Below are 12,454 nucleotides of genomic sequence, written 5' to 3' on the forward strand. Positions count from 1 at the left end.
GCAATATTCATTCTAAAGCACAGTCCAGAAGCATCTAAACAATCTTACATATAAATGATAAAGCTGCTTTTATTACACAAAAATTTATTCAAGTAGACAAAAAAATTAAAAACATTTATGAGAAGTCATGCTAATTTTTCTTATCTTCCAACTTTTCCTAGCTGAAGTTTAGCAAAGAGTTCCATCATTTGATCAGCAAGCCATTAAAAAAGATCAAACAGTTCTAATACCTACACAACAATCCTCAAGGTGCTGAAGTTCTATTACAAATGAACCTTGTTATCTCTTGACACAGAAAAAAGACTGTGACAAAACCAGATTTGTTAAATGTATGTAACTGTCATGCTCCAGGTAGTGAACAGCTCCTTTGCAGGGGTAAATGTGCTGCAGAAAAGGGCAAGTGAACACTGTGACACTGACAAGGAAATCACTGTGATTAAGATTCATAACTTCTGCTACAGAATAAGGTGATGAGGTGATTTCCACCTGTCTTCACATCCAGTTAATCAACATGATACTCTGTGAAGGCCTGTACTACCAGGCATATTTGGGTCCCCTATCTATTCAAATGCATTCTTAGCTGTTGTGAAACAAACATCCACGAGGAGATGCTTCTTATCTCTTATTTAAAGCTTTGAAATCATTTCTCTTACTCTTCAACCCCCTTTTCCTTAATATTAACATTTATGTGCAATTTTCTTTCAAGAGAATAAAACCTGAACTAAATCTTAGGCAAAGTTTTTCAAAATAAGTTTCAGGTGCAGAAGGAAAGTCCTTCATGCTCACTGTTCTTTATTCAAGATTTCTGTCAAATATGCTTTGAAATGTTTACTATTCATCACTTTCAGCTACTTAGTTATTAAGAAAACAGGCTGATTAGAAAATGATTAGTCACTTGGTCTCTTTGCATGCATATGACCATGAGTGCATATGAGTTCCCTTTGGAAGTTTTTTTTCCCAGTGACCAAAGCTCTGCTTTCCCCAAAAAGAAGATAAAACTTGACATTATATGGAAGTAAATATACAACAGCTAATTTTTAGTGATATTTAGAACCATGGTTTTATTGTTAGCTTTGCAAAAGTTTAAGAATTGAGTTGGGATGCAAGGAAAATTCCTATTATATTCATGACTTGTGACCTCAGTGGTGAAGCATATCAGTATCAGCCTTTTCACTTAGATGTAAATTTTTGAAGTCATGAATTGTCTATGCTGTTAAAGTATAATAAAATATAACTGTAATTTTGCAACTATATTCACTAACCTGAAACTACACTGTTTAAGATCTAGATTATAATACCAGTTTGCAATCATTTAAAAATCAGTTACCAAGATAATTAGATTAGGATCTTATAGATTAAGTGTACTTTCACTTCACAAAGCCATACTACAGTAGAAGATATTAAAAATGGTGCACCATTAACCTTGCTCACATGATTATGCAACAGCGAAAATGAACAATCATTTGAGAAAAAGTAACATGTAGGAAACCTCAGCACTTTTCTCCTCTAAGTTTAGATGTTAACAGGACAAAATAAATTAAATGCAATCTACTACTTGCTCAGTTGGCTGACTTAGCAAAGGGCTAGAAACCATGAAGTGAAACTCAGTGAATCCTGGAATTTTATTGCATGCAGCCCCTAGGAAACAAAAGAAAAAAGAATATAATTTGCTACATCTAGTATTAGTGTCTTTGTCATTGTCCTTTATCAACTAAAGACCCAGTAACTAATACTACTACAATGACACAATTATTCTTTTACAATCTATTCAGCCCAAGACATCTTGAAAGTATTTAATTTTTAAGTAAAAATACAGTGCTACTGACTGTGCAATTAATGCCAATTTGAAACAGTCATGTAAGTTAGGAAAATATCTCTCTTCCAATCCTGATTACCTTAATGAGTTCCTCCAACACTAATCTCATAAACACAGAATTATGGGAAATAAGAGATCAAAGAACAGCAATAAGCAGGCTAACTAAATAAGCCATGATGATTAGCAAATTGTATTTCCTACTGATCTAAGAGTTTGCTAATGAGATGCTTGGTGCAGTGACTGATCTTGGACTGCTTTGAAGCTGTGTGTAAGAGTCACATTCTCCCTGCCTTATGCCGTATCTAGGGGAGGCATAAGCATTTTTTTTTTTTTTAAAGCCTTCAAATTAATCATACACAGTCCAGGAAAACACATGAAGGTTGTAAATATTTTTTATTTTTATGAAGACTTGCATAAACTTTGGGAAAGTCTAAGACATCAAAATATAGAGGAAAAACTGAAATATCTCAAGTCCCCACTAGGAAACAGTTGCCCTGATAAAAAGAATTTGATATTATGAATGGCCATTATTGCTGCAGTGCTCAAAGAGTAATTAAGGACTTCTGCTTCAAAATCCACCTTTAGTTTTGTACTCCTTTGACAAAATACATACCATAACTTCCAGTTGTATTGGCACATATAACAGCACCAAAGAACTTTGGAGCATACTTCTGGATTCTGGAAATAACTTTCTGACAGGCGACTGTTGGGTCTATTCCCATCCTCATATACTCCACAGCTTGGTAACTAAAAGAAACCAACCCCACACCCAGACAGTTAGGCATACTCAGGTTATATATTCTAAAATACTATTGAGACACATTGATTTCATTGAATAATGGAAACACATGAGAAATTAGTCACACTTCATATTGCTAGTTATTACTTAAGGTTAAGTTCTACACGGAAAGTAGATGCAAGATGTCATCTATGACACCTATGACTCTAAGGCAGGATCAAGCCTGAGATAAGTCTATGATCATTTGCAGTAGAAGAGACTAAACAACAGGGCAGCTAAAAAAGGAAGCAGTTAGAAGAGTTAGTGACTTTTCAAAACCTATTCATTTATTTCAAAACACTTTATTTCATTAATATGAAGGTGTGCTGGTTTTGGCTGGGAAAGAATTAATTTTCTTCATAGTAGCTGGTATAGGGTTGTGTTTTGGATTTGTGCTGGAAACACTGCTGATAATTGAGGGATGTTTTACCTCTGAGAAGTGCTTATAGAGTCAAGGCCTTTTCTGCACCTTATAGGACCTTACCCATGAGTAGGCTGGGGGTGCATAAGAAGTTAGGAGTGATTACAACCAAGACAACTGGTTCCATACCATGACATGTCCTCAGCATACTGTTTGTCTTCCCAAGGAATGTGAAGGACCCCTGCTTTTCCTGAACAACTGCCTGATGATGGAAAGCAGTGAATGAACTCTTTGTTTTGTTTTGCTTGCATGCATGGCTTTTGCTTTACTTATTGTCTTTATCTCAATCCAGGAGTTTTCTCACCTTTAGTCTTCTGATTCTCTCCTCCACCTCACTAGGGGAAGGAGAGTGTGTATATGTGAGAAAGAGCAGCTGGGTAGGTCTCAGTTGCCAGCTAGGGTTAAACCATGACAGAAGGTAAAATGTTTTGATCAAGACTTCGAGCCACTTTCAAATTTTCTGCCAGCCAATTAAAAAAAAAATAAAATCTTACTCTAAATGAAAGACTAACGAAAGTCAACTTCCTTTGTATCCACAGTATTAAATGAATGACTTCATGGCCATTGCTTGAGATGAATCAGTTGCATTTTCAAAATGTACTCCAAGGCAAAAGAACACAGCACTTTTGTTGTTGTTTGCTTTCAGAACTCAAAGATTAAAAGATAATGTGCAACATAAATGATAAGCAAACAATACTAGATTTTGTTTTGATTAAAGATACATATAACAAGGCCAACTTGTTACACTGACTCTTCCACAGACAGCATTAACTATAGATGTTATCAAAGTACCACAGACATTTCCTTGCATTTTGAGACTCCCTATTATGTTTGAGTTATTCTAACAACCAAATAGGTTCAAGTTATCTGAAGAAAACTATCTGAATATAAAGCTGCATTTCACTGGGGTCTCTTTGCTTATCAAAAATTCAGTAAGATGTATCTCAAAGGTGGACAGAAAGTATTAGCAAATTGATCCTTTATTTGGTACTTTCTTTACTTCTACTAGGTCAATTCTATTACTTGTTTTCATGTGGGAATACCTAAATAACATGGAAAGATCTGCATGTACAAGGAAACTGTGATTAATCATCTAGTACAAGTTGTTTACTAAAATCCATTTGTGCCAACACAAAATGTTTTAAGCATTACGGCCAAATCCTTCAGGCTGTTAAGCAGTAATGTAAGCTTTTATTGATTACCTTCGCAGTGGAGCTCAACTCACTATTACCGTTGGTATCTCATAGCTCAGGATAATTCATGAAGTTGTCAATTGCCTCTTATTTCAAGACTGGCTCAGAACAGCTTGAAACTCATTGAGGACATCTGTAAATACGCACCAGCCAGTAGGCCAGTGTTTCAGAAAAACTACCTGAGCAGTTTGAAGGCCACTGCTACATATTCCTTCAAGCATCATTGCCTATTATGTGCAGCATGGACCCATAATTTGTTCCTGCTGAGACTAACCCACAAGAATGACTATCAAGACTCAGTAATGAGAATAGCCGTATTTTCCCCAGGTTATGCAACCACAACAACAACACTAAAACATCGTTTCCAGTTTCAAATCAGATGCAATTACACAGGACTGTTACACTGACAGCTCCCCCACCTCCTGAGCAACTCAAGGCTTGCCTCTCATCCTTCTTATAACACTTCCCATGCAAAACACTTTGGAGAACAAAGCTAATTAGTTCTGTTAAAGTATACAGGCTAAGAATATACTCATTATCTGCTACATGTTTGCTCACAGCTTGGCAATATTAAATACATTGATGCCAGGTAATATCCCTTAAATCACCTGAGACAGGTCATAAGGGCGACTGGATTCTGCTACTGTTCTTTCCCTTTCCATTCTTTCCCTTACTCTCCCTTCAGCAGCCAGTCTTTTTAAACAGTTCCTTTATTTGCTGAGTTCACATTTTGCTAAAAAAAGCTAGCTAAGTCTGCTACAGGGACAGACCTGGGTAAGAAGCGCATCATGATGTCACCATCCCCAGTGGCTGCAGCTCCTCCTGCTGTACTATCTGCGTATGATCCTGCTCCAGCTATCGGAGAATCTCCTACACGGCTGTAAAGACCAACAGAGACATGGGGTTGGGAAAAAAGAATTAAAAAACAAACAAACAAAAAACCACCAATAAACCCCCTAAACTACAGAAAACTGCAACTTACTAATTTCAGTGGGATTGCATTAATGTAATAGCTCTTGGCCTGATATTGACAAGTTCTTAGGACTTGAGCTCACTTTTGCATTTGTCAGTCTAACTGTGTTTATCACTAACTTACTTGGGTTAGTGATAAACCCACAGGGGAACAGTACAGGTAAGAGGTTACTCTACTGCAGTTAGAAGTCTTGTCTTAAAATTCATGATAAAAGTGATCTGTCGCAACTTGACTGACCTAAGGCTTAATCCAGCTCCAATGCGCGACTGTATTACACTGTCTATAGCCAGGCCAGTAAGGTTTAGTCAGTGGTGCAACCATAAGCAGCTAGGGACATTAGTATGTTCAATAACTTTTTGCTCTATCTGTAAGTTGTCTGACATGGTTGACAGACAAGATTTCAAACTGGGTTAAGAAAAAAATAATCTCAAAGACAAAATACAGGCCTGGGGCTCTGATCCAATGAACATTGCTTTGGAGACTCTGCACCTCACCAGAACATGCCTCCTGCGCCTTGCTTTACTAGTTGCCTCACAACTGCACCAGTTATTTATGTCTCTGTATGGTGAATTAAACTACCTGAAAAACAAACATTCCCTCAAACACACACAATCTTCTTGCAAACAAATCCATCTCTTCAGTATTAGGGTTTATGGCAGTGCCCAGAAATAAGCAAGGTCATTTTGTGACCATCACAATATAAAACATGTAGCCATTAGATACACTTAATATAGGAAATGAGATGGGGGAAAAAATACTTTTTTTGTAAAACCAGAGATACTCACCCTGGAATTTTGTGGATTGCACCATTAGTAGATGTCCCAGAAACAACAGTTCCATTCCCACCAATTACAACCATACCTAGATTTTTCAATAGGGATGAAACACATTGAGAAACACTAACTAATATATTAAATGGGCACTATGGTTATCAAACAGAACCAGGCTACCCAGACTATCCAAATTACTGCTACCCTGAAAACACAGAGAATTTGTGCTCTTAAAGAAGACAAGTTCCTCGTAAAACATGTTTGAAAACTTCTTGACAAAAGGTCAAAATGCAATCTAAAACAGAGTGCCACACTGTTCAGACCTGTATGCTATTGCTACCCTAGCAGCCACTGTTAACACCTATGTTAATCTGTGGACAACAAGTAACATCAGAACAACAAAATCTTGAACTTATAAATGGTGCCTGAAAGAAGTTAAAAGTAACAAGGATGAGCTTAAATTTGGCAGAAGGTAAAATATTGCCTACTAAAATAACAAAAATTACATGAGAGGCAATTGAATGCATGGATGAGCCTACCCCTTGCTAATTTTGTGCTAAGGAATAAGGAAGCCACTGCCTCATTAAAGAAGCTTGGAATAGGATTTGGGATCAGTTTTTTCTCCATAAAGCAAGAGTTCACCTCTTTAAGAGAGAGCAGAAATTGCCCTCAGAAAGAAACTGGAAGCAAAGAAGGAAGATTCACATTTGAAATAATTTAATGCTTGGTATTGCAAACAGTGTCAGGGAAAATGTTCTGAATTACTAAATCAAGAAAAATGCAGACTAAATCTAGAAGTCTAAATTTCAAGACTCAAAATGTAAAAAGCTTTGAAAGACATGAAGCAGTCTGTAACTGCTTCAGACCTTTGTCTGATCTGCTCATTAATTGGCTTTATAGGTTTGGTAATTAATAGTCCTCAATCAGCAAGTTTTTACACATCGTTGGGGACTACTACTGCTAGCTTGTTTTAAGTATAGTAGTTCCTGTGGAAATTTATTTAGGAAAAAGACAGAATAATGAAAGTAAGCTTTAATCTATAAGTTGAAGGACTGTTTGACAAACATTGCTTTTGCTTGGTAACAAGAATGTTTACTCAGCTATTCCACGCCTGCAAAGCTTTTTAAGTTGGTCTGACAGTTACAGGGAAAAGTTGACCTAAGTTAACCATAATCAAGATAAAAATTATTACTTTCAACCTTGATCACTTTTCTAAGCACCCATAGCAGCCTAAGCAATTATACCAAGATAGTATCTGAGAGAAAAGCAGCAAGGCAATTAACATGTATCTGAGGGTAAAAAAAGTGAATCAAGTGGCTATGCAGCCAGTGCACTGGAAAAAAATCCCAAACCCAAATCCTACTTTTAGGCACTATATCCTAACACGTAAGTAACACAATCTTGAAACCGCCATAAATGAAATACTTTTCTTTAAACTCAATGGGGGAATGAGAGGAGAACACATCAAAAGTTACCAAAAGTTGTTACCAATGGTATCATGATTACGAATACTTCTTTGTAAGATGGTCTGTTCTTTGCAAGTTACTTCCTCAGGTCGTTTGTAAGGTCCACAGGATTTTGAAGAGTCTGGAACCACATTCTGTAATTATTTTGTCATGTGAGTGAATAATATATTATGCTTTATTACTGATAAACTTAGAAATTCTAAAAATCTTTATCTGTAATTTACTACACATATATCAGAGCCCCAACACTTAAATTACACAACTGTACTGAAATCCCTTAATTTGTTTTGCTTGAAGAATAAAGACTGACTTCTGCTATTAGATGGTAAAAGAATTTTCCCTACTAGAAAATTATATTGTTCAGCTGAGTAGTTAAAAAAAATAATAAAAATTCTCATGCTTGAGCAAAATGAAGAAAATATTCAATCTTGTTTTACCAATGTCAAGATATTATGTTACATCATAGACATTTTTCCAACTGAAAACCAGAATATGTATTTAATTAAAATAGTTCATTAATGCAGCATTTCATGTCCTGTAACAATGAAGACCATGTATAAACATGTAAAAATCTGCAACACCAACCCCTCCAGAAAACAACCTGACCACAACAGGCACAGCTGTGCTACTGTGATCTGTTAACAGCTCTTCATAAAGTCACTCTATTTAAGGACCTTAATTGCTACTCTGAGATTTTCTTTCAAAAATGTAGTGTATGCATTTTTTAATGCATATATACATTGTTTAATCTGAGAAGTTCTGACCCTGTTTAGAGTTAAAAAACATAATAATTCCTCCTACCAAAATCCAGCAACATTAACTCCATTAGGATCTAACAAATAGGAGACAGATACATACTCCTCCCAAGTCTGCCAAATGCTTGTTAATTGCAAGTCTGTTCTTTTATAAAAGCAGAACGTTTATTTTTTCCTTCACACAAAGTACAACTTCAACACAAGCTGAGAGGAAGCTGCAATGCTGCATTACTGATGCCCTAAACTCCTGCTTCATTATCATCACTGCACTTTACCTTCCAGTAGTTTGGCTGACAGCTTTCATTAAGCCACTTTGAATACATCGAAAGAGATTTTTGGGTAGTTAAATCTTCATATGGAAATCCCATTCTTACAGCAAACAGGGAGGCTTTAAAAGCAAAAACAACCCCAAAACTATTAATTTATTCACATTTTAGTATTTTTTCTGGTAAGACATACATGTAATGTTATCTAGAAATCAAGGGATTCTACATTCTCTATGGAGAAACATTTCTACAGAGAGACAGATTTGCCATTCTAGTGATATACAAATACAGTAACAAACTCTCACTGTCAATTCACTAACTATGCTAACACATGTAAAGTTTACTAAGGAAACTAATTTAACTCTGTTAATCAACTGGACACAAATAATCTGGAACAAGAGTGGCCTGGGTTCTTTATGCCACAGAGATACTTCAAAAAGTGATACAAATAATAGCCTATTTTCCTTGAAAAACTAGTCTTTGAAATGTAAGCTAGCCTGAAGATCAACTGTTCTTTCACCTTCTAGTTCCCTAATCATGACCAACTACACAAATCTGCAAATCTTCTTCTCTCTTTTCAGACCTTCTATCACCATCCTCATCTTCCTCTACTGTCTATTTTATTCCATCAAAAAACTGCTGTTGAACTTATTTATCATTCTGTACACCTTAATTCCTTCAAGAATCTTTTATTGTTTCTTTTTCAAAGTATTTGTCCCTTAATGCTCATATGTCAATTTCCACTCTTATCTCCACACTTTTTTCTGAGCAGGTGCATGTATTTTAAAAGCCTTAACTATGAGACATGCAACCTCCCACTCCCTACTCGTATGCCTCTCGGGACTGTACACCTCTTCAAACTGGTATTATTCATATTTTAAAAGCTCAGCTATTCCTTGAGTTTACTACTGCTCTTCTGTTGTGCCCTAGTGTAATTTTTCATATTCAAGTTCTCATTGAAACACAGTAACATAACTGTAGTGTCTATTAATGCTGTCATTCATTACAAAATGTTACTCAATGGTTTTAAGCAACATATTTACATCTAATATCTTCTACAGTGTCTTGCAACAAATATTCTTTGATATCAGTGATACTAGCAAAGCCTTGGAATTAATATTTGCAGTTACATTAGTGGAAACTATAAAATTCTATTTTCTTTTCTTGTGCCAATAAACTCATATACCCTAATTTATATATGTGTAATAAGAGAGAGAGTAAATGGTTCCAAACCATTTGATGAGATTCTCTCATTGGGGAATCTCTCCACCTGTATTACCAAGAGGGTAAGTTTTTCAGGAAGAGTTCTAGAAGAGGATACAACTTGGAAACAGTTAAAAGCATAATTACCTGACTCTCCCACTAATAACGTATGCTTAGTGTATTCAATGACTTTTCGTGCTACACCAATTGCATTTTTTATGTGCCTCAGATCTGCAACTGCCCCAACCTCCATAGTGTTGCTAGAAACAAGAAATATGTAAAACTTATTAAAAACACAAGAATAATTGTACATTTATTAAACTAGATAAAGCTATTCTCATCTAAGTTAGAAAGCTTGCTCCTTTAACATATTGCTTTAATTGTTCTATGCCATAGATGGACAGCATCACAGTAGTTAGGCAAAACCACACAGTTTTCTTTCACAGGGAGGTGATGTAGCTCAAGTAACAGTAACTCCATCAACAGTAATGTTTTCAGTAAAGTAACAATTTTGTTACTTAAACTCATAAAAGAAACCAAACACAATTACTTTTTAATCAGGGCAGCTTTAAACAGTAAATAAAGTATAGAAGGCAATTGCTCTAGAAGTGATGTATTTATGGAATGAATCCAAAGTAAAAGCTTATGATGCTACAAACCATGTGTTTTGCAACAGCTGTATCTAGAGCTGGATTACTGTATTGAGTGCAAAGGTTCAGTAACAAACAGTTACTCTCCAACCAATCAGATAAACATTTTTCATAGTTTCACAAGGCACCATATAAATTGTCCCATAGCAAACTGTGAATCAACACCCCTTACACTAAAGTGTGCTAAAAATTACAGGTATTGTTCTTTTTTTCTTTTTTTTTTTTTACATAGTTTCTTACCCATCCATAATCATTGCATCCAGTGTTGTTTCTCCACTTTCATCTGGGCTTCCTCCATATCCCACACTCCCATCACACTGGTCAATTTCACACTGACCACAGCCTCTCTCAACTGCATCCAGCTCTGAACCTCCCAATTGTAATACTCTCCAAGCTGCAATCAATAGAAATAATTAAATGTCACCAAACAGTCTCCATTACTGCTTTAGAGAATATCTTAAAGAAGGATGTGATGAAGATGCACTATGTAAATGGGTAAGAAAAATAAACTGAAAGTGAAATAAAGTCAAAATATATTCAGAAGAATGTAAATCATTACTTTTTTTAAATACTGTTTTTCTTGCACATCTGGTTAGTGTTTCTGAATGAGAAATTAAGCTCTTTTCTGACTGGCAAAGTATTATTTACTAACAATCTTCACAACTTCTGTGTAATAAAGAACTCCCATACCATTACTTTATTGTTTATTTAAGTCTTTATTGTACTTTATTGTTTATTTAAGTCTTTCGGGTTGTGGGAGAGAGGTAAGCAAAACTTTTATCACGAGGAAGAGAAAGGGCGCAAAGTTATAACAAGCAGCCCTCAATGTTTCATGAGAATACGTGTTCATCTGAAAAAAGAAATGTATAATTATATAAAAGACTGAAAACTACATTCAGTAACTATGTAACAAAGTGAAAACTTTATACAAGAAATTACCCTCCACCTTTTCCTATCTGACTCTTAGTCTTCCATTCCTTAGGATGTAGCTCATGGTGCAGCTATGTCAGACATTACAGACATGCCAAATGACAGGACTTAAATAAACGAGGCCTGAAGGCTTTACACGAATTACATTTCACTGCTTCCTCCTTCTTGTAGTGGCTCTGGCGTTCATCACCTGCCAGAGCCTGCCGAGGGAAGGCAGCACAAGCACACAGATCAGCTCTTTATTGTAGAGCTATTACACTGTCTCAGCTATCTCAAACCTCGTTTTCACAAATTGTGTGCACAACTGCCATGAAACCACCTGCAACAAGGAAAAGTAAGGCCCCGTGTTTGTTGTTGTGTAATTTGCTTTACAGGCTTCCAGGAAACATCAGGGCTCAGTGACAAAAGACCCATCAACGCAAACAGAAACCCAGGGCCCTGGGACTTCCCCACACGAAGGCACCCTGGCAGTCCGACGCGCGGCCCGGGGCCACGCTCCCCGGCAGGCCTTTTCCAAGCGCGCAGCAGCACTTCGCGGGCGCCCTGCCGGTCGTGGGGCTCGCTCTGGCCCGCGAGGCTCCGTTTAAAAGAAGCAGAGTCAAAGCCCACTTCTCCTTGCCACACGTAACCGCGGTCACGGCGAATAGCCTTATTTTGCTTCAAAGCCAACACCCTGAGCCCCCCCGCAAGCCCCTCAGCAAGAGGGTGCAGCAGCAGGAGCACCGAGCGACACTGCCCTATACCACCCGGCCCGGCCGCCCGCCGGGGCACCTGTCTCTGCGGCCTTCCTAAACGCCCAGGTGTTGATGACTATGGGCAGGGCGGCAGTCGAGGCGGCGCCTGACACCTGCAACACGACGAGCAAGACAGACGCGACCATCATCCACCGCCAGCCCCGTTCGCTTCTCGCCGCCGCCATCACTACCCTGCCCGGCCCCCACAGCGCCACCACGAACCAAACCACAGCAGCGGCGCAGGCGCACACGGCCCGGCCTCGAGCGGACGATACAGCAGCTGGAAGCTCGGAACCACGGCAGAGTGTGGCCGTGTCTGCCCCAGGCGAGGGGGGCGATGTATTTCGGCCTCCGCAGTGACCTCCCTGCAGAGGTCTTTGAGAAGCGATTTTGTAGCAAGGAAGCGGTCTACTCTCTGAGGAGACCTCCCCTGGAGTACTGTGTCCAGCTCTGGTGTTTACAGCACCTGTCGGAGTGGATTCAGAGGAGGGCTGCAAGA

General features: G+C 37.8%; 1 protein-coding gene across 1 annotated transcript; it reads right to left on the minus strand.

The window, feature by feature from the left end:
• Nucleotides 1-1,176: 1,176 nt before the first annotated feature.
• On the minus strand, nucleotides 1,177-12,163 carry AGA (aspartylglucosaminidase). Its single transcript, XM_009896362.2, has 9 exons — nucleotides 11,993-12,163; nucleotides 10,532-10,685; nucleotides 9,789-9,901; nucleotides 8,448-8,560; nucleotides 7,440-7,551; nucleotides 5,967-6,042; nucleotides 4,979-5,086; nucleotides 2,430-2,563; nucleotides 1,177-1,638 (listed from the first exon to the last, which is right to left on the minus strand). The coding sequence occupies exons 1-9, from the start codon at nucleotides 12,138-12,140 to the stop codon at nucleotides 1,538-1,540; spliced, it is 1,059 nt and encodes a 352-aa protein (XP_009894664.1). The 5' UTR covers nucleotides 12,141-12,163; the 3' UTR covers nucleotides 1,177-1,537.
• Between the last annotated feature and the right edge of the window lie 291 nt (nucleotides 12,164-12,454).

Source organism: Dryobates pubescens, chromosome 1 (genome assembly GCF_014839835.1).
Source record: "Dryobates pubescens isolate bDryPub1 chromosome 1, bDryPub1.pri, whole genome shotgun sequence".
Lineage (NCBI taxonomy): Eukaryota > Metazoa > Chordata > Aves > Piciformes > Picidae > Dryobates > Dryobates pubescens.